Raw genomic sequence first — 21,944 nt, 5'->3', positions numbered from 1 at the left:
ACTCCACTTGACTTTAATTTAATAATCATAATATTTTCTAGTAATGCATTTTAAGTTTGATATCTGTGATTTTTTTCATTTTCTTCAATTAATTATTGAAATAAGCTGATAAATCAAATCAAATCAAATTAAAACTTAACCCAAAAGTTTTGCATGGTGTGTTTATTCATTTGTTTTGAATTAATATATTTCTCTCACGCTATTTCATTTTTTTTCCGCTTTTTGTTAATATGTCAAAGTGAAATTCTTTAGTTTAGCCACTTTAATTTTTAATTCGTTTTTGCTTTTAAAAAACATAATTTTTAATTATTTTACTTTTTATAAAATTAATTAATTTGACGTTTCAAATAAGCAAGGCCGTTTTGCTTCATGGTCATGCGTGATTACGGACAGGTTGTCATTAATGTTCTGTCCCCCTCAAGTCAATGGGGCCAACGGGAACGTGTCTTCTTACCTTCATCAATATTACATCAGCGCGCGGGTCAGATGGAAATGATTAACCCAAACATTTATTGACATTCAAAAGTTAAATGTCCTTCATTTGGGATGAAAGACATTGTTCTCCAGTGTGACTCCTTCTAATTCTGCATGTGTGTGTGTGTGTGGGGGGGGGGTTAAACAAAAGCGGGGGCAGAGTGACCCTCAGAGCAGCTGCTTGTTGTCAGGACGCGTGGAGGCCGTGAAAAGCTTGTGAAGCCGTGGGAACCCAGCACGTGATGAAGTCCTGCAGGCCGCATTCATCAGAGGACCCTGACTGCCGGCGCACAACAATGTGTCTGTGGGTCCCTGCTGTTTAATCCCACTGCGGCCTCCTGCAGGCAGAAAATCACTAACACGGGTTTGCAGGGAAAAAAATCCACAATAATTAATCGAATGGTCCAGACGGAGAAAAATGTGAAGTTTAAAATAAAAAAAAATATTTGTTTTGCATCTCTTCATCCACACGGGGCCCTCAGGCAGCCAAAGGACTAAACACGGAGCATCCTCACCGGTCATGAATCTATACTTTAAAGTGGTTGCCCTCACGAGTGGGAGTGCCTTAAGTTGTGTTTCTTTCTTTTTTTTTTCTTCCTTTGCTCGTTTTCTGTCTTACGACAGCCTTCTGCCATGAGGACAGCGCAGCTGCTGGTGGCGCAGCACAAAGCTTCCGCGCACTCCGAGCGCGCAGAGGAGAGATAGGACAGCGAGGAGGAGGAGGAGGGAGGCGGTGCTGCACGGACAACTGCGTCCCATTCCTAAAGCAAACATCTTTACACCCTTCAACGCAGACTGTCGCTCCCGCATTCGGTCGATCACTCGCGCTGTCACTGACTTCGGAGCGGGAGCTGCGCGAACAGAGGTGAGTCTTCGGGCACAGATTTCTGCGCGTCGTTGACAAGGTCAACTTTTTTATGTTATGAAGCTTTAAAAAGCCCTCTTTTGACATTTGATTTGCTGTCTAAATATCAAATTATTTATATGACACTAATGTTTAAAAATAAGTTGCAGTCAAGCGGCGAAAAAATGTATGTTAGTGCCAGAAATTAGCCTTAAACATAAAAAATATAAATAAAATAACAACTTATAAAAATCGTCAAAAAAGTAAAATTAAACGTTTTATGAAGCAAAATCTTGAATGATTGTTATATTAAACATCTTTCCAGCTTTCGGGCCTCCAAGGATGGACTCCATACCCGCCGGACGAGACTCCAATTCCTCACCAAACTCCAAAGAACTTTCATATCCATCTGCAAACTTGAAGCCCAACCAGGTCGGAGAGACAATTCTGTACGGAATACCCATCGTGTCTTTGGTGATTGATGGCCAGGAGCGGCTTTGCCTTGCACAAATATCAAACACCTTGTTGAAGAATTACAGTTACAACGAGATTCATAACCGGCGCGTGGCGCTGGGCATCACCTGCGTGCAGTGCACCCCCGTGCAGCTGGAGATCCTGCGCAGGGCCGGAGCGATGCCAATCTCCTCCAGGCGCTGCGGAATGATCACAAAACGCGAAGCCGAGAGACTTTGTAAGTCGTTCCTGGGGGCCCACTCGCCTCCCAAACTTCCAGAAAATTTTGCCTTTGACGTGTCCCACGAGTGCGCCTGGGGGAGTCGTGGCAGCTTCATCCCGGCCCGATACAACAGCTCCAGGGCCAAGTGCATCAAGTGCTCCTACTGCAACATGTATTTCTCCCCTAACAAGTTCATATTTCACTCCCACCGCACGCCGGAGTCCAAGTACACGCAGCCGGACGCCGCCAACTTTAATTCTTGGAGACGACATCTCAAATTAACAGACAAAAGCTCTTCCACCGATATATTACACGCGTGGGAGGATGTGAAGGCCATGTTCAACGGGGGTAGTCGCAAGAGAACGATGCCGGGGGGTGGCTCGGAGTCCAGCTCCCCCTTAAAGTCACAAGGCCCCAACCACCCGCGTGACTCACCTGAGGTGCCCGTAAAGATCCTGAGCCGCGAGGACACGCGGGGTGCTATGACGAGCACGCGCAGTTACCCGGTCATCCCGGTACCCAGTAAAAGCTTTGGGATGTTGCAGAAGATCCCCCCGCCTCTCTTCCCTCATCCATACGGCTTTCCGGCGTTCGGCCTGTGCCAGAAGAAGGAAGATGGCATGATGGGAGAGCAGAGCAAAGCCGGTCTGCCCGGGGTCCTGTGGCCTGGTACCAAGGACAGCGCCTATCACTCCTTCCCCATGTTCTGGCCCGCGGCCGGCCCGCTCCCCATGCCCCCGTACCCACAAACTGCACACAAGCCCCCACCGGAGTTGCTCTGTCCCCCCCGGCCCGCAGACGTGGACATTTCTGAGAGCAGCGACCGCAGCACCAACACGTCCAAGGACAGCATGGTGGACAACGACCGCTGCTCCAGCACGCAGTCCACCCGTAACGAAGACGACAAGTCCGGGGATGAGGGGAGGCCGGTGGAGGGGGTCACCCTCCCGCCGAGAAAAATCAGCTACGTGTCCGCATTCAGGCCCGTCATCAAAGACACCGAGTGCATCGCCAAACTGTACGGAAACAGGAGCGCCTACAACGGTTATTTGTCGCCCGACTTCTTGAGCGAGAGCTCGAGCTACCGGTCGGCGTCTCCGTGCGTGGACAGCGACGGGGAGCCGGATGTGGACGTGGAGACCAACAAAACTCCAGAGGAGGAGGAGGAAGAGGAGGAGAACTCGCGGCTTTTGTCTGCGGCGTGTCCTCGGACTCCTCCAGTGGCGCACGGTGCGGACTCAGACTCCAGAGGTGCGCAGCAGGAGGGCCAGGGGGAGATCGTGGCCCCCTCCTCTGACCGAGAAGTGCAGAACAAACACTTGACAGAGCGCCTCATACCTGCACCCTTCTCAGCAGTGAGTGGCTTCAAATGAAACTGCAGCGATAAAAAACTAACAGTTCCTTGGATTTATTTTATTTTTCCAAGTGGTTGCATTTTGGGGTTCTAATCGTGCAGAAGAGTGTGTTCTTGTCTTTAATGTTCACTATTAAGCCTCCACACAAAGTCAAATAAATAAAATAAATAAACTCAACATTCATTTCAAATAGCATCAATTTTTTAGGCTTACAAAAGCAGCAATTCTGTCTCTTTTTGTAGGTTTTTACGCCGGAGAGGGTTGAGCTGCAACAAAGGAGCAGTCCCTATCAGTTCAGACCCACGAGTTACCTGACGGCTGTTCTGACGACAAATGGTTAGACAGCCTGTTTTTATTTATTCTTCAAAAAGAGAGAAATGAAAAAAAAAACATTCTAGAATAAAATCAAAGAGGGGGGAAAAAATCACATCGACTTATTTTCTCTTAAGATGAGAGTGCAAGTAAAGAGGAGCCGTCTTCCACAGTGGAGGAGGTGGAAACGAAAGCTTTTAATGGACAAAGCCTCGAGGAGAACCACCGAGACACAGATGAAGGTATGCATCATTATTATTATTATTATTATTATTATTAATTAGTTTAATCCAAGGGTATATTTATATTCAGGCAAAGACGCTCCTGTCAGAGTTCTCTCAGCACAAAGAGACATCCAAAATCTGGCAAAAGGTAAGAATCCCACCTTTATTATTACCATTAATTGTAACCTATTTCTGTTTATTATCATTATTATTATTATTATTATTTTGTGTGTTTGTTTTTCTGAAGAAGCAAATGCATGTAATTGTTTCCCTGTGTGTCATCCACCACTCTTCTGCCTGAGGGGCGAAGCTCTGCTCAGACATCACCGTGTAAATGCAGTTTAAATGACCTCTAATTAACCTTCACTAACAACCTCTTCTACATGGTAAAATAAAAATAAAAAATACAGCCAGATGTGGATGAAGTTTTCTAAAAATATTTTTATTTTTTGTCTACTTTTCACATTTACAAAAACTGTTTTTTTTCACATAACCCTGATTCGGGAAAAAAAAGACTAATCTTGCCCTGTATAGATAGTGACAGGCCTTTTTCCTTAGTTTTCCTTAACCATCCCTATTTTATTTGATTTTTAGAGGAGCTACAGAAGCAGCTGATAGAGCAAGTTGAGCTGAGGAAAAAATTGGAGCGTGAATTTCAGAGTTTAAAAGGTAAGTTGAGGGGATATGTATATATATATATATATATATATATATATATATATATATATATATATATATATATATATATATATATATATATATATATAACTCGCCCATATTACTTTGGCACATTTCTCATTGACTTTTTCATATGTGTACTCCAAAATCTTTTTTTATGGAAAATGGTTGTCCTCTCTCTCATGTCATGTTTAAATGAAGACAGGGCTGAAGTGCAGCTTCTAAATATTCTAACAAGTTTTTTTAAACTTTTTTGTTTTATTTATTTTAAATGCACATAAAAAATTAAACGTGAAAAAAAACCCAACAACTTTATGATCAGTCTTGCATACTGCACCATTGTAGACATTTTTTGTCTTTGTTGTTTAAACAGCTTTCAAGTTCCACTTGGACTTTGACAACAATACACTCAATAAATGAAATATGGCAATAAAAACAAAAAAGCAGATATGAAGTGTGCAATAGCTAATAGTTTTTTTTAATTCCCTTTATTTGCTAATTCAAAGTTGATATTGAATTACTGTGGAAACAATTAAAGCTTCTCACTAAAAATAGACTGAGCGTATAATAAAATGGCACTTTTTGTATTAAAAAGTATTGTTCACAACAATAGAGGAGGGTCCATCTGGAACATACGTGTTAAATAAATCTACAAAGTAAATAATATTCCTACACATTTTCTATCTTTTTTGTAAAACTAGTAAATTTGCATTAAATCATGCTACAAGCAAATCATTTCACTAATGATGAACCGGCCTCAGACAAGCATAATTATTACAGCGACAATTACCCGACAATAGCAGTAGTGTTTTTCAAAGACATTTATTAAACTGTACTTCAACCTTTTTTTATTGATTGGAAGAGAAACTGTGGACCACCTACAATGCAGAGTAAAAAAACATTTTACATCCTCAGAAAAGAAAACATTAGAAACGAAAGAAAAATCCTGCATCATTTTAAGCTATTTAAAAGTATTGAATTTACTGGATTTACAGTTTTTAGCACAAATGTATGAAGTAAAGCTTTTTTTTAAAATATATAAATCGACTATTAAAGACATATAATGTTGGTTTTATTGAATATCTGTAGTTTTTCTTATACTGCCATTGTTCCATTTCTTATTAGTTTATAAAGAAAACATTTTGTATCTTTTTATTTTTTAATTTCATTGTGCCTGTAAACGCAAACATAAAAATTAATACATGAAATCAGGTTTCTCTTACGGTTTCTCTTGAGAACAGCGCCCCCTATGTCTTGCAAATTTATACCAGCCTTCAGTCAGCTTTGGTCAGTTTTAGAAGAAATCCATTCTGTCCAACCTTTTTGATCTTATTTTGTTTTCATTTATTATTTATTTTTCCTATTTGTTATATGTATTTTTTTCTTCGTGTATTCAAATATTTTTTATTGATGTAAATATTGGGATTCAACATAATTTTAAGAACAAATGCTGTGAGCATGAAACAATTTAAGTGGTCAGTAAAAGATCCGTAAAAACCTTTTTGTTATTTTGTTTTTATTTTTGGTTTGGTCCCTCTAGCTGCTTCTCCTCAAAACCGTCTATTTTGCTTCTCAGATAACTTCCAGGATCAAATGAAAAGAGAACTTTCTTACAGAGAGGAGATGGTTCAGCAGCTTCACATCGTTAGAGGTGAGAGCAATAAAGCAGAGGATGCGGACGCAGATGCCCTGCTTTAAGATGGAGAGTCATTCGGTAGACAAACATGGTGTAAATCTGCGTTTCAGCCGGAGCTCCTCCACCGCGCGCGGCGTGCTTGAACGCTGTTGATTGTTGTATCTCCTTCTTCATAGAAGCTCACGACGCTTTACACCATTTCTCCTGTAAGATGCTAACTCCCCGACACTGCACAGGATCCTGCTCCTACAAGTCCCCGCTGCTCCCACCATGAGGCGCGCGTGCGTCTGCTGCAGCTGAGAGAGCGCACGCGGGCAGCTCCAGAGCCCGGAAAGTGAGAAACCTTCGCGTGAACTCTGAGCAAACGAACTGGAAAAAGAACGATTGTGTAATTAGTTGTAATATTTAAAAAAGAAACGTATTTTCACCACATTTATGAACCCATCTACATAGTATACGTTTGTTTTACTAATATTATGCCATGTACTATTTATTTTTTGTGGCAAAGTGCAATGACAATGTATTTTGTATGTATTTAGTGTTTTGTTGATTTTATTTTTGTCAACACCAGTTTTGACCATCCAAATCATTGCACCTTATTTTCTCAGTGTTGGAAATTAAACTATTTATTTATGTATTTGTTTATTTATTTATGACCATTTTTTTTGTTTGTTTTAATGCAGACAAGTAGCTGACATTGTATGTTAAGCACTTTAAGCAAATGGATGGAAATCACTAAACATTATGAAAAAACTTTATTGACCATTCATTTGTTGGAGTTAGACGTATTTGATTGAGTCAGACTGCATCAACACAGATGTGGGAGGCTAATTTAATCCATCTGTAGTCTTCTAACGAGTAGCAACACATTCTATTTAAATTGGCTAATTTGTTCCTGTTCTGTTTGTTTCCATTGCCAATAAATAAATGACATTTTATTGAAAAAATAATAATTTATCTTTCTTTTTTATTAGAGCAATCGTTGTATCCATGAAAATAATGCTGTTTTATTCTGAAAAAAATACTTTTTTAAATGCAACAGCCAGTTGTTTTAAACAGGCTTTTGCTATTTTGTATTTATTTTTTCTATCAAAAACAAGTTTAAAGTGAAAATTAAAACAGTGATTCTGCATCCTTTTTAGTTTTTTTGCCTATTGAAGAATTATTCGTGTTTTAGGAATATTATGAATCATTTCAACTTCCGATCTGAACTGCATATTTATCTGTGCATATTTAATACGAGACCGCTGAACATGCACTCAAATTTGTTACAAACACTCAACTGTCAAAACCCTAAAATTGACATTTTAGAACATAGCATTTTGATCGACATATTTCTGTAATCAGTAAGCTAAACGTTCGGCATAATCCAAATGTCATACGAATACCAGATAGTAAAACCACAAATGTGGGCCATTTATTGTGGGATGTAAAAATTTGTTTATTTGAGTGGAATGCAAAAATTAAGAAATGTGGACTTTATCGGTTTGTGTAAGAAACAGAGTAAAAGTAAAACATTAAGCCTCAGTGCTACCTTTTTTTATTTCTGTTGCAACAGCGACCCCATCTGTGCGCTGGTGCAAACAAGTGAAAGAAGGATTTCCCCCTCCTTCTTCCAATGCTGCTCAGTCCCTTGGGTGACTGTGTTTGCGCCTGCGCACCTAATGGAACAAGATGGCGGAGAGTGCGGAACTGAAGGTAAAGCGGGTCTCCCCAGTAGCTTAACAAACATAGGGCTCACAGACTATCAGTATCATTTCTTCTATTGTCGCTGTTTTTGTTTGATATCAGGGACACGAATGGGCTAGTTATTTCGATATAAGACAACGGAACAACAGGACATACTCTGTTAGCATACTGGCTAGCTTGTTAGCATTAGCTTTGTTATTGTTGCCGAGGTTCCGTTAGGTTTTCTCTGCGGTTCACCTGCACAGAAGGCCACATTCTATCAACAACAAATACTATCGCCTAGCACTGTCGGTTGTTTTTAATCCAAAAGGATACTAATATAAAAGATTTAATGTTTTTTTAGTAAACGTTTTACTGATTGGTGTTGTGGGAAATGGGCTGTGGCTATACCCTGGAATGCAGGTTAACTTCATTTCTGACACATGGATAAAAGTCATATAGATATAAATATTAACAGCCACTGTGACCCTACGTAAAGTAAAAAGAAAAGAAAAGTATATCCTCGATTAAATGATCATATGAGTGTTTACAGATATCTAGTTATGTTTCATCCACGTACACTTGCCAGTGGTAGCTATTATGCTAACTAAATCTGCGCTGTCCACCTCGCCCTTTATGTTATTAACAATTTAACATGGATATAACACATACATTAAATTAACTCTTCTCTCTTTTAATCCATATCGCAATCGAAATTATTTAATGTATACTAAACTATCTACTTAGATCTATTCTTTAACATCATCGTGTATATGTGTTAGCATACTTACGAGCTAAAGGAGTCTCCACTGTTAACTTAAGATTATGATTGGAATCTGATTGTAAAAGCTTATGTCATTTTCATTTTTAGAGTGTTTAATTGTACCGTCTATTTCGTTTAACACACAATTTGTTTGCGTCGGTTTTTTAAACTTTATGAAAATGCAGTAAAAATTTGTTTTCGTTGTTGATCGATCATGATCATCATGCTATAACAAATTGTATTTTTTGTTTCCCCAAAAATTTGGTGTTTAGTCGTTTTTTACCTTATCTAATTTCTTAACACGTATAAGAGTTTCAATTAATCAACGACTTGTGAAGGAAGACTTTAATTTATTTTCTTTAAGCTGTTTTATTGCTAACACAAATCACTTTTGGCATAACCAGAGACAATACCAAACAAAACAATGCATGGGAAATTTGTTTGAAAGCTAAAAAGGCCACAATAAATTTGTTTTTTTAAATACCATCCAAATAAAGTCATTTTCACTTCAGACAGATTTTTCTTTGAAAATTATGCTCAATAAGATGTTTAAAAGTCTGAAAATCAAGGAATTCAAATAATTTCAACAATTCAATACATAAAACTGTTTTTTTTCTTGTTTTAACGATGTAGCTTACTATTTTCTTTCTTTTACCAGCAAATGGTAATGAGCCTTCGAGTTTCTGAGCTCCAGGTGTTGTTGGGCTATGCTGGGCGGAATAAGCATGGGCGCAAACACGAACTTTTGACCAAAGCTCTTCACCTACTCAAGGCTGGCTGCAGTCCTGCTGTGCAGATGAAGATCAAAGAGCTCTACAGACGGCGTTTTCCAACAAAAATGGTTTCGCCTGTGGACCTAGCTCTTCCCGGTGTTCACTCTGCATCCAGTTTGCCCGCTGGTTTGGCCCCATTAGGATTTGACAGTCACGGATCACCTTCACCGCTGTTGCCCGTTTCCCTACTTGGACCTAAGCATGAGATGAGTCTGCCTCACCTCTCCTCCGCCCTGCACCCTGTGCACCCTGATGTCAAGCTCCAGAGATTGCCCTTTTACGATGTGCTGGATGAGCTCATTAAGCCAACCAGCTTAGGTGGGTGCATGGCTACCTTGTCAGTTTTGTTTATAGTGAAAACACTTCTCCATCTCATACATACCAGTGAAGAGTTTTGGCTGTAGATATCTAAATGAGGTCATCAAGTGCAACGTAACTTATATAACTAAATATATATGTTTTTTAGTTTCCTCTGACTTGACTGTGGATTCTTTTCATAGTTTCAGACAACACTCAGCGGTTCCAGGAAGCATGTTATGCCTTTGCATTAACTCCTCAGCAGGTTCAACAGATCAGCAGCTCAATGTAAGTACAAGACTTCTCCTTTAAATATCCTCTCTGATCATCTTTTGGTCTATTGTAAAAGCATTCCCAGTGGTATTTTATTTAAGATTATGCCATATGTAGCAAAAAAAAAGTTGTTTTCAAGGTCGTGGTCGCTGCATAGCGGCAGTAGTTCATCAGAAATTCACCTCTTGAGTTGTGGCTGCTCCAGTTGGCACAGAGCAGGTCCCCCCCTCTTCCCCTCCCTGTTGCTGAGAACTTGGAGCAGGGAGCTTTCGGCCCCGTCATATTTTTTACGTCACAATAGACTTTTTTTCAAACTGCTTTTTTTCTGGCTACTGATTATCAACAATTTGTATAAAGTAATGCTTAGAAAATTCAAATTTCAGCTTACTTTTCTGCATGAATGGCCGCCATTATCATACGAATGCCGCTAAAACATGTTATACACAATTTTCATCAGACTGGGTCTTTAAATAACTACTATTGACCACTGTTCTAGGTTCAAACATGCATTGAATTATATTAAGTTATATCAAAATCTAGTTGTCTAATTTTGACTAAGCTCATCATTTGTTTTAAAATTCTTTAGGGACATATCCGGGACCAAATGTGACTTTGCTGTTCAAGTACAGTTAAGGTATGTCTCAAACAGTTCATTTCAGTGTCACTCTAAATGAACAAATGTATTTGTGGTATGTCTGTTTAAAGCCTCTTCTTATTAAACATCCTGAACTAGCAACATCCCTTGAATGCCGCAATTCGATTGTTTTAAGTTTGAGCAAATACATGTATTTAAATATTTCGCTTTATGTTTGTTTTTCTGTAAATACAATTTTAGTTTAAGTTTTTACTAGTAAACACTTCTTAGCTGCATGATTGTTAATATTGAAGGTGATTTGCCATTCATGTCAAATGTGGAAGGGTACATGCAGGGTTATTTTTAGTTTCCAGACCAGACACTGCAGGTGTGTGGACACGTTTCTACCATATTAGTAAATACATTCAAAATGTCACAAAAGCTCCACGTAGGGGCACTTACAGACAACTGTAATGTAAATTTAGACCATTTTTTTTTAAAGAAACCAATTCTTGAAAATACAAAATAATACAGCTGAAAGGTCTTAAACTTCTTTTGCGTTCAAGAGATGAACAGCTGTCTTTAAAAAAACTGAAATAATGAAAAAACTAAGCTATTAAACTAGAGCTATTGTAAAAGATGTTGCTTAAAAGGAGCAAACTTACAAAAATATAAATGTATGTCATTTTTTTTGTCTTTCAGATTTTGTTTATCTGAAACAAGTTGTCCACAGGAAGACCATTTCCCTCCTAATCTGTGTGTTAAAGTGAACGGCAAACCTTGTAACCTTCCGGTGAGGACCGGCACGTGACGTTTAAATGGATTAGTGCATTTCTTCCAAAGAAACTAATGAAATTTCCATTACATGTTGCCTGCAGGGATATCTTCCTCCCACCAAAAACGGAGTTGAACCAAAAAGACCCAGTCGTCCAATCAATATAACGTCTTTAGTTCGGCTGTCCACTACTGTCCCAAACACAATAGTGGTGTCTTGGACTTCTGAAATTGGGAGGGTAGGAACCTTGACACAATATTGTAAATCCTGGTATAAAATGGGACGGCATGATGTGTAACTATTGTTTTTGTTGTGTGGTCAGAGTTTTTCCATGGCTGTGTATTTGGTAAGACAGCAGTCGTCTGCCGTTTTGCTGCAAAGACTACGGGCCAAAGGAATCAGGAACCCTGACCACTCGAGAGCTCTGAGTAAGTCCCTGCTTTATTTGCCCTTTCTCTTCTGTTGTGTGAAAAAAGAAAGAAGTTGCTCCCTTTGTTTTCTCTTATAAGTTTCTGTATGCTTTTGTGTACATTCCCCACCCCCACCCAGAAAAACAAGGGGGGTTAGGAATGTTTTTACTTCCTTAAACATTCCTGGCAAAATTCTTTTGTTGCTTCTCTATAAAAGGAGGCCGTTGTTGTTCCAGTTCAGTTTGTAACAAATCTTCGTGTTTATTTTTATGGGTTAACCCCGAACCCTAACCCTAACCCTCCTGCAGTTGTGTTTTCCTGAAGAATGCGTTTTATAAAGAGATGAAAAACATTTAAGCCAATTTAGGAACTGTAAAAGCAGGTTTAGTCGCCACATTTGCTTAGAATTCCTGTTTCAGAAGTGGTGGCGTGCTGTGGCAGCAGACTTGTGTTTAACTTTTGTTTTTCTACTTATATCTCACAGTCAAGGAGAAACTGACAGCTGATCCAGAGAGTGAGATTGCTACCACCAGTCTACGAGTTTCTCTGCTGTGTCCTGTAAAAATTCTTTACTTACTTTGTTCAAATAATTGCTAAAAGTCTTATTGCTTGTTGTTGTGGGTAAAGAAGAATTTGATACAAAAGGCTAGTTATGAATCATGATGAATATAAACAATTCTTCAAAGAATGGGACAGTCAACACAAACTACTTTGTCTGAATGTTTTTTATTTTAAAATTGATTTCTACTGTGTCAGAGGCTGCTTTACCCTTCAACTCCTTTTAATCAAATGTGATGATTTGCTTTGTTCTGAAAACTGATGTTGCTTCTATGCTCTGTGTTAAAGCTGGGAAAAATGAGGCTGACTATTCCCTGTCGGTCAGCGACATGCTCTCACCTTCAGTGCTTTGATGCTACTTTATACATCCAAATGAATGAGAAGAAGCCGACCTGGGTGTGCCCCGTCTGTGACAAGAAGGCACCATATGAACACCTCATTATTGATGGGTAAGCACAATAGTTTGGTACTTTTTTGACCTGCGAAAGTCATTAAAAAGAGTATTGGTGTGGACACAGAACAAGTGTTGGGTCCAGAAGATTATGGGATATTTGCGTCTTCCACGTTCGATCCTATTTGAGAGATCTTGGAAGCTTTTGTGCACACAACTTCCTTTTTTTTAAGCTGTTTTAATGGGAGCCATTGCAGTTCTTTTGGAAAATATAGCCCATACTGTTGTTTTTAGAGGAATTTAGTTTAAGATGCAGATTGTTTGTTTTAACCAGAACTCTGCAATTCTACATTTTATAGCTAAACCTTTTGTGTAATTAGTTTTGTGACAGTTCAATGTTCTGGCTTCTGAATGTACTTAAATCTCTCAAAGCTGTTAAAGTGGTTGTTTTTGACTCAACAGCTCAAGGCAAATGAAGTGCATGTTTAATAAAAGTATTGAAATAGCTCATTCTCATTGTTTTACAGGTTGTTCATGGAAATTTTAAGTAGCTGTTCTGACTGTGATGAAATCCAGTTCAAGGAAGATGGAAGCTGGGCCCCCATGAGGTCAAAGAAGGAGGTGCAGGAGGTGTCTGCTTCCTACAACGGTGTAGACAGTGGTACGTAGCCAGCTCACTTCTGCCTTCGTGTTCTAACTGTCGCTCTGGAGCCAAACAGAAATGTTCTCCTTTGTTGCAGATGTGTCGAGAACAGAAGCGAATGAGCAGAAACGAGGATCATCTCATGATAATAAGAAAGTGGATGTGATTGATTTGACACTGGATAGCTCCTCTGAGGAAGAACAAGACGACGAGCCACCACCCAAAAGAGTCTGTCCGTCTCTGTCGCCTGTCTCTCCACCGCCCAACAAGGGGTGAGCTCGAAAAGAACAAAAAAAGCCGTTTTGTGTCTCTTTGCTCTCTTCTAACTTTTGTTGTCTTTTTATGTCTTCATTTAAGAGTTTTAAATCTGCACAACCAAGCTTCCCCTGTGGCTAGAGCTCCTAGTATGCCCCCTATGGAGACCAGCTACATTCCTCCACCGCCGCCTCTTATCCAGGATTACCGCCACTATTATCACACCAGTGATTTGCCAGGTAGGACATAAGAAGAATCCAAATATCGTATATTTAATCTCATTCTATCAGATTTTAGACTGTGAGTTTCATCAATTTGTTCTGTCTTAAATTAATTGTTTGTCCTTTTTTTTTTTTTTTCACAGACTTAAACTTCTTCTCCTTCCTCCAAGGAGACAATCAGGTACTTCAACATGCTTTACATGAAAAGTCTCATATGAAGAGCAACATGCTGACATTGGCTCAGGCGGTTGAGCAGGTCGTCCAATGATCGAAGGGTTCGCGGTTCGATCCCCGCTCCCACCAGCCAAATGTCGTTGTGTCATTGGGCAAGACACTTCACCCTCCTTGCCTCCAGTGTGGCCTCCACTGGTGTGTGAATGTGCATGAATGAACAGAAAATGGCAGCCACGCCTCTGTCAGTCTGCCCCAGGGCAGCTGTGGCTACAACAGTAGCTCACCATCACCAAGTATGAATGAGGAGTGAATGAATAATGGACACAATGTAAGCGCTTTGAGTGTCTGGAAAATCCATTATTATTATTATTATTATTATTAGTTGTATTGATTATTGCATTCAAAATATATCTATTTTAAATAGCCGGTAAGTCAATTCCAGAACCACATGTTGATAGGCCATCTTTTAAAAATGTTTATATTTCAACACATAAACAACTTCTTATACCAAAAATGGCGAGTATTAGATTAGAAAGCCACTCTGATGGTTTTCTAACGGCTTTATTAGATGGTAGAGTTTGCTGATAGTCTTTGCAGTGTTCGGATTATGTAAACTAGGGCTGCACGATATGAGGAAAACTTGCGATATGCGATATTAGTGATCAATATTGCGATAACGATAAATTTGCGGTAAATAAACAAATAGAAAAATAAACAAAAACATCATTCCCATTTGATTGCAACAGTTTAAAAATTATACTCCAAATGACCCTCATCGACATGGGGGACAAACGTCAGGGTGGCTAACCCTGGTCCTCAAGAGCCTCAACCCTGTCTGTTTTCCAATTCTCCCTAGACTGCTCGATAATGATAACCAAAATCAGGTGTGTTCAGTCAATCAGGATGTGAAATCACTTGAGTCAGCCAATCAACAGCAAGCTGGTTAAGGAGAGCTGGAAAACAGGCAGGGTTGAGGCTCTTCAGGACCAGGGTTAACATAATAGGCCTCCATCTGATTGGTCAACAATGGGAAGGCGTCCATCTGATTGGTCAAAGCATAAAGGGATTTATTTGATGTGTTAAATGCTTCAAGCTGCTAGAAGATTGTTTTAACACATTTTGGGTTTGCGATTTATTGCGATATTCGCCGTCTTTTGCGATATGCATATTGCAGAGCTGGATATTGCGATAACGATAAATTTGCGGTATATTGTGCAGGCCTAATGTAAACTGATTCAAAGTGCTGTGGACTTAAACAGCAGGGGGGAAAATCATTTTGGCTTCACTCCCAGAAGGACTTTACATATATTTTAACCTATAGATCTTTTGTATGCATTGATGCAAACAATGTTTGTTTTTTTAGAGCAGGATCAAATACATTTTGGGGGGAATTTTTCTTCTTAAAATATCTATTCTGACAGGGTGAAAGTTGTTAAAAAGAATGACTGCTTTGGGTTATGTCTTCAGCAGCTGACAGTGTGTATGTTAGGTAACTACTCACAATAATGCAAATTGAAATATTCTTGTTGCTTCAATACATGAAAAGCTTACTGTGCAGAATATTTTTTTATCCATGGATTTAGAATGTGAGTGTGGTTACTGTTCACTTAAGTAATTCAGTCTCCTCTCTCCTTCCAGCATTATAACATGGCAGTGATGGCTGCAGCAGCCGCGGCCTCAGCTTCCGCCCCAGAAGACCACGAACTGCTCCTGAACCGTTTCCTGCCTTACAACTCCTCGCAGTTATTGCGGGAGCAGCCGGGAACTCCTGGGAGCAGCACGTTAGCCGCCACCAACGGAGGGAGCAACAGCGGGAGCACCAGCAGCCTGGTTTCTTCGAGCAGTCTGCGAGAGCGCGACAAAGACAGAGACAGAGACGCCCACAGCATTTCAGGATTGTCGAGGTCTTCAGTTGAAGCGGCAGCAGCCGCCGCCGCCATTTATGGCTCCATATCTGACGTTATCTCTCTTGACTAGACCGACACAGAACTGACACTCAAGGGAGACCTCAAACAGGAGTTCTTTGTAAATAAAATAAAAAAGGAGAAGAAAGAATACCGTGCTATGTACAGAGAGGAAATCTATTTTCATTTTTACTTATCTTATGTATATAAACTTAGGACACCTCCTGTCCGGTGAGTTACTTCAGTTGATATTTTTCTGTGAATACTGAAGGGTTTTTCCACACCTCTTCATGTGGTCCCTTGATTATATTGTAGCTTTTGTACCTGGTTTTTACAATTTTGTTTCAATATTTCATGTCAATGGCATTATTTCAGCATACATGCACAGAAGTTGAAACATCTTATGAAACATATTTGGATTATAAAGCAAACAGGCAAGCCACAGCAACGCAGAATGAAGTGTTAACCCTTTCTGCTTCAAATCTGTTATTATTTTTTTTGTCATCACTGTAGATTTATTTTGGAGACATTCATGCTGTGGTTGTTTGTTTTTTAAGGATTTATTTATGATATAAGTTATGTCGGATGTCTGCTATTTTTAAAAGAAGCATTCCTTATGCCTCTTCCAACGTTGCCACTAGAAATATTCAATCAAATGTGATATCTTTGTGTGGTTATAACAGAATTCTATTTCCTCGCTTCGTTTCCTCAAATCCCATGTGAGTAATGTTTTAAGTTATTCGGGCTTTACGTAAAATAGATTTTTGAATTGGAAAAGTCGGTGTGTGAATGAAGGGCAAGGGTCCCACAATTGGACCTTTTATATATAGTAGACGTATATCTATATCTCAAAGAGCTGCAAAAATTTAGCATTTTCATTTTAAATCTAGCAGTTTACTTTCTCTATTAATCTTCTTGTGTACAAGAACAATTAAATGACCATTTACCACGTTTCTGTTCCACTTTTAAGAAAAGGCTAGTTTCTGCGCCTCTTGAAGTTAGTTTTTCTTTTAAAATAAAATGGTATGACTGTTCTCTTAATACAGATGAATCATTGCATTTCATCTTTTTTGTTGTAGCACTTGCCTTTTATTTTATTATGTTCTTTTTTTTTTGACATCAAGTCTGTGGAGCAGTGAAGTGTTTCCATCCACATCTACCTGAAATCTCACCGGTTTGAGTTCTATGCTGTTCTGTAGTGAGGCCACGGGATGCATAGCATGTTCTGTTTGTATCTGCAAAGCCTTTAACAAACCTGTCATTGCTTAGCCTTGGAGTGAATCACGTGATGCATTTTGGCCAAGAGGTTTAAAATGATTGAATTTATAAATGGATGCCTCCTTTTTTTTCTCAAACTTGTGCTTACTATTAGGATTATTTATTATCATATATATTTTCAGCATTTGTTTGATTTGTGAATATGCATTGCTGTCATTGTGATATTTCTTTTGTAATTATATTATTAATGCTATTTAAAGATGTCACTGTTGCTCGACATGCATTGTAACATTTTCAGTTTCTGTCTGTTGAATGATGTCAGTAACTCAATAGAAGGTTTTGATCATTTTAAAACAGCTACATGGTCTATTGTGTTAATTTATTGTTTTGACACTCATCAAAATATATTCATTTTTAAAGGCTTTTCTTAGTATTTCCCTCTGTTACACAAGACAGCAGTTTCATGCAGATTTGCTGAAATAAAAGTTCTCAGTATAGAAAAATGATTTCCTGTTTGTGATCCGAGAAAGGGCCTTACTTGGCTATTTAGAGCCTTGTGTCTATTGTTTTTTAGGTTTTATTTAAGAGGGGGGGTGTCTTAGTAATCTTTTTAACTCTTGCAAATTAATCTTTACTACATTATTTTGATTTAAATACCATAGAAAAGTAACCAGAACAAAAGCAAATATGAACAGAAAATAGCAATTTCTCAAAATGTATCAACCGGAACACGTGGTGTGGTAGTGTAATGCTGTAGCAGAATAAATTGTATACCTTTTTGATGGTGGTTTGAATGGATGTCCACAACACAAATTCAAGAGTTGTATTTTATGTAATTTATTGATAGCAGTTAAAAAAAAACTTTTTTTAAGGCGAATTACTTCTTCCACTGACTTCAAGTATACACAAACAGCCCGTCTTCCTGCGAAGAGCTGTGCACTCCAGGGATGTCTTCTTTCTTGTCTTTTTTTGTCGCACAATTTAAGCGTCATCGCGCAGACCATGACGTTAGTAGTGAGATGCGCCTTTGCTAACTGTAATGGGAGCTGGCGATTTTTTCAAAATTTTTATAGTTTAATCTGTGAATGGCGCCAAAACAGGACCCGAAACCTAAATTTCAAGAAGGTAGCCTCTTAACTATTGTCCGAGTGTCCGGATAACTGGCTGTGTTTGTTTCTGAAGCTAACGGAGGGATAAACACAGCTATGGAAAGAACACTGTCGGCGCGGAGCTAGCTAGATTAGCATTTATTGTTGTAAGCGTTTAATGTTTTAATCCAGTTAAATCTTGTGGTTATCAATGAATAATTGATGTTATTTGTCGCTAAATTATTAGTTTGAACAAAAGTTGTCAATTTAATGTATTGATATTTTAATTTCCCGCTATGCCCGTCGTTTTCTAATTGACCTTACCGCGCATGTCTCTTTAACTGCGTCTAGATTCATCACTAAACGCTTTATTTGCTTAATTTACATCATAAATATTTTTAATCGTTACAAGTAGTACCGCGTTAAATCACTAGACGTTAGCGAAGCAGCTAAAGCTAACTTCCTTTTTGTTTTCCCTCCTACTTCAGGTGAAAGAGTGCTGTGTTTTCATGGGCCATTGCTCTACGAAGCTAAGGTAGGCTGTCGGAGTTAGCCTGTCTCTTTGACGATGCGACCCTCCAACGTGTTTGATTCACTTTGATCACATTGAAGTGTGCCTGTTTTTGCAGTGTGTTAAAACAAACATCAAGGACAAACAAATCAAATACTTCATTCATTACAGTGGCTGGAACAAAAAGTAAGTTTTAGGTTTTTTTGTTTGTTTGTTTGTTTTTTACTACCTGCTGCTTAGTGAAGTTTCTTCCAGTGACTGAAATCCTGCTCTTCTAGCTGGGACGAATGGGTTCCTGAAAGCCGAGTGCTGAAGTATGTGGACAGTAATCTTCAAAAACAAAAAGAGCTTCAGAGGGCTAATCAGTAAGTTACCTGATGCTGAACTTTCACCCTGCACTGTGAAAACTTCAATATCCACTGATTTGACATAATTGACTTCCTAACCAAGTATTGTTTTTTTTTTGGAAATTTAGAGACCATTATGTAGAAGGAAGAATGAGGGGTGCTGTGCCGAATAAGAAAATACCTGCTGCATCGCAGAAAAATGATGTGTGAGTGAATGTTCTTTGTGTTGGTGGTGCACTTTGATGTCACTCAACGTTTTTGAAATTATCTATATATTTTTCTTTTTTAAATTCCACAGAAAAACCAAAAAGAACAAACAGAAAAGTAAGTGCATCATCCTTTTTTTTTTTTTTTTTTTTTTTTTAAAGCCAAGGTTTGTATTTTGATATGATCTGCTTGCATTAAGAGTTAAATATTATCCTCAATAGCACATTTGTTTTTGTGCAGCTCCTGGAGCAGGAGAGGGGACGAGTTCAGGAGGAGATCCAACGCATCCTCCACGAAAGAAGAGGGCGCGTGTTGACCCCACTGTGGAGAGCGTAGGTTTTTGTTGTAATCGTGGGAAAGCATGGGATATCAATATTCTGTATTTTACATTACACAGCAATAAAATAATGTTTTATCCTATTTTAAAGCTTCCAGGGTAAACATGTTTTTGTAATTTTTTTGTTCATGTTAATTTAGTTATGCACACCACTGGATCACATTATGTATATTAAAGGAGCTGAAATGGTGATTCATAAGAACTGTGTTTTAGCTGCACAAACAAGCCTTATTTAAATAGAAAATCCACCCAATTAGTCAATTGGGTGCTATAATCGCTGTTGACATTTTCCACTTTTGGGATATATCTGTTGTAGTATTTACTCATTTTCATGTACCGGTAGTTGAATTCTACTAGAAACCTGGTTCCTGCTACCTTCCACTGTTGTATTCATGAAATTCCTCATTTGTAAAGACAATTTTGCTCTAAAATAATCGCTCAAGTATTTTTTTTTTTTTTTTAGGAGGAAACTTTTATTAATCGAGTGGAGGTGAAAGTAAAAATCCCAGAGGAGCTGAAACCCTGGCTTGTTGATGACTGGGACCTCATCACGCGACAAAAACAAGTAAATGTTCTTTTTTTATGTTTTTACCTTCCCTTTAATAAAAGCGTGTCCATGCTTGAAGCCCTTAACCATATGAACTCTTGTCTCCAGCTTGTCCATCTACCAGCCAAAAAGAATGTTGATGGCGTTCTGGAAGATTATGCAAACTACAAGAAATCAAGAGGAAACTCCGACAGCAAGTAAAAGATCCTTTTCTTTTATACCAGCTACAAAATAAAAAGGAGACTGGTGTTGTGATTTTGTGTAGACGCACGTTTCTCTTTCCGAACGCTCAGGGAATTTGCTGTAAATGAAGTGGTGGCGGGTATCCGGGAATATTTCAATGTTATGCTGGGAACGCAGCTTCTCTACAAATTTGAAAGACCTCAGTATGCAGACATCCTGGCCAATCACCCTGACACTCCCATGTCTCAGATCTACGGCGCTTCTCACCTGCTCAGACTCTTTGGTATGCTATCACTTGTGTTTTTTTATTCATAAATTCCAGGTTTCCTTTGTAACGCAGCACAGTTGGCTGTTGCCTAACACAATGATACCAGTAACTTCTTTGGGTATTTAAACAGTTAAAACTTTACAGGATGCTACAGAAAAAATGAAGTTCTCACTTTCATATCATGAGCACGGTTTTCCAAACTTTAGTCCAGTTTTTGTCAACCATAGCCTCACTGACAGTGTGGTCTCATGCCTCATGTTCTGATATTAGTTTGACATTAAAGAAGTGAAATCCGTGAAAGACCTTTTAAGGATCAGATTTCTGATTGTTTATTAGTTTCTTTTTTTCTGTTTCTATATTCAAAGTGAGAATTGGAGCCATGCTAGCCTACACTCCACTGGATGAGAAGAGCCTTTCTCTGCTGCTCAGTTATCTACAGGACTTTCTGAAGTGAGCTTTTCTTCTTTTTTTTTCTTTCTAGTCTTCTAGTGCAAATGACGGTTGAAATGATGGTGTGAAATTGTCTTTCAGGTATCTGGTGAAGAACTCTGCTTCACTCTTTAATGCCAGCGATTATGAAGTTGCCCCTCCTGAGTATCACAGAAAGGCCGTGTAGAGTTTTTTTGTTTTTTTTTCTCGGATCCCCAGCCTTCATCCGTTGAACTTTGGAAATCTCATTTTCAAACACTGCGGTTCACCAAAAACAGAATTTGGGACAGATTGGACCTTTTTGGTTATCGGGAAGAATCCGAGCAAGATGTTAAAATGAGTCCTAGAACTCATTTTCCCCCCTCTTTTTATTTCTAGTTTTCTTTTTGAATGCAGCACATTTCAGTTTTTCCTGACAAACATTTCTGTTCAATGTTATCTTCTCCAAGAGTCCTTTCATCATGTTGCTCTTGAAAGCGTCATTATTTTGTAATAAAAAGGTTTTTCTTTTTTGTTGTTTTGTGTTCTGCATTCATTTTGGACGTGTGAGTTTAATGTTTTGTCTGTAGGAGTTTCTTTTTTTTAAAGTTTTGGAGAAAATCTTTGGTTTCTCAAGCGTTCTATCAATTTCTTAAGTTGCAAAAAATTATATTATGGTTGCCATTTTAATAAGTTAAAACCCCTTTTTTGATTAAAAAAAATAAACTGCTAAATTGGATGCTTGTAAAACACGAGAATTAAAGTTAATAGAGCTACGTCTTAATATTTGCTCGCAGACTAATTTACTTTTTCAATAAAACATTTTTGTGCTGCAGTAAATATTTAACAGATCATTTAAAACTTCTTAAACATTTCTTTGGACTTGCCTGAAATATGAACTGTGGTTTTCCATATTCCATTTGTGGCCTTTTTTCACACTTGTATATCTCTC

General features: G+C 38.6%; 3 protein-coding genes across 4 annotated transcripts; all 3 read left to right on the top strand.

Moving 5' to 3' along the window:
- The first annotated feature begins 695 nt into the window (after positions 1-695).
- skor1 (SKI family transcriptional corepressor 1) lies at positions 696-7,199 on the top strand. 2 transcript variants are annotated; one of them, XM_004069988.4, is made up of 8 exons: positions 696-1,339; positions 1,644-3,349; positions 3,592-3,685; positions 3,799-3,903; positions 3,974-4,033; positions 4,480-4,554; positions 6,140-6,214; positions 6,379-7,199. In XM_004069988.4, the coding sequence occupies exons 2-8, from the start codon at positions 1,661-1,663 to the stop codon at positions 6,471-6,473; spliced, it is 2,193 nt and encodes a 730-aa protein (XP_004070036.1). In that variant the 5' UTR covers positions 696-1,339; positions 1,644-1,660; the 3' UTR covers positions 6,474-7,199. The 2 variants fall into 2 exon arrangements, with proteins under 2 accessions (XP_004070036.1, XP_011474388.1); XM_011476086.3 differs by having other exon boundaries at positions 697-1,339; positions 6,376-7,198.
- A 617-nt stretch (positions 7,200-7,816) lies between these two features.
- On the top strand, positions 7,817-17,593 carry LOC101160651 (E3 SUMO-protein ligase PIAS1). Its single transcript, XM_004069608.4, has 14 exons — positions 7,817-7,897; positions 9,289-9,721; positions 9,904-9,988; positions 10,560-10,607; positions 11,250-11,340; positions 11,426-11,560; positions 11,645-11,750; positions 12,217-12,290; positions 12,579-12,739; positions 13,209-13,342; positions 13,422-13,596; positions 13,682-13,818; positions 13,944-13,981; positions 15,613-17,593. The coding sequence occupies exons 1-14, from the start codon at positions 7,874-7,876 to the stop codon at positions 15,949-15,951; spliced, it is 1,980 nt and encodes a 659-aa protein (XP_004069656.1). The 5' UTR covers positions 7,817-7,873; the 3' UTR covers positions 15,952-17,593.
- A 495-nt stretch (positions 17,594-18,088) lies between these two features.
- Positions 18,089-21,530, top strand: LOC101170839 (mortality factor 4-like protein 1). The gene is made up of 12 exons (XM_023955779.1): positions 18,089-18,221; positions 18,673-18,719; positions 18,814-18,881; positions 18,974-19,060; positions 19,171-19,248; positions 19,341-19,366; positions 19,490-19,581; positions 20,050-20,151; positions 20,242-20,330; positions 20,427-20,599; positions 20,950-21,034; positions 21,116-21,530. The coding sequence occupies exons 1-12, from the start codon at positions 18,182-18,184 to the stop codon at positions 21,198-21,200; spliced, it is 972 nt and encodes a 323-aa protein (XP_023811547.1). The 5' UTR covers positions 18,089-18,181; the 3' UTR covers positions 21,201-21,530.
- Positions 21,531-21,944: the final 414 nt, after the last annotated feature.

Source organism: Oryzias latipes, chromosome 6 (genome assembly GCF_002234675.1).
Source record: "Oryzias latipes chromosome 6, ASM223467v1".
Taxonomy (NCBI): Eukaryota; Metazoa; Chordata; class Actinopteri; order Beloniformes; family Adrianichthyidae; genus Oryzias; species Oryzias latipes.
The sequence above is the reverse complement of the archived record's forward strand: the minus strand, read 5'-3'. Positions and strand labels throughout refer to the sequence as shown.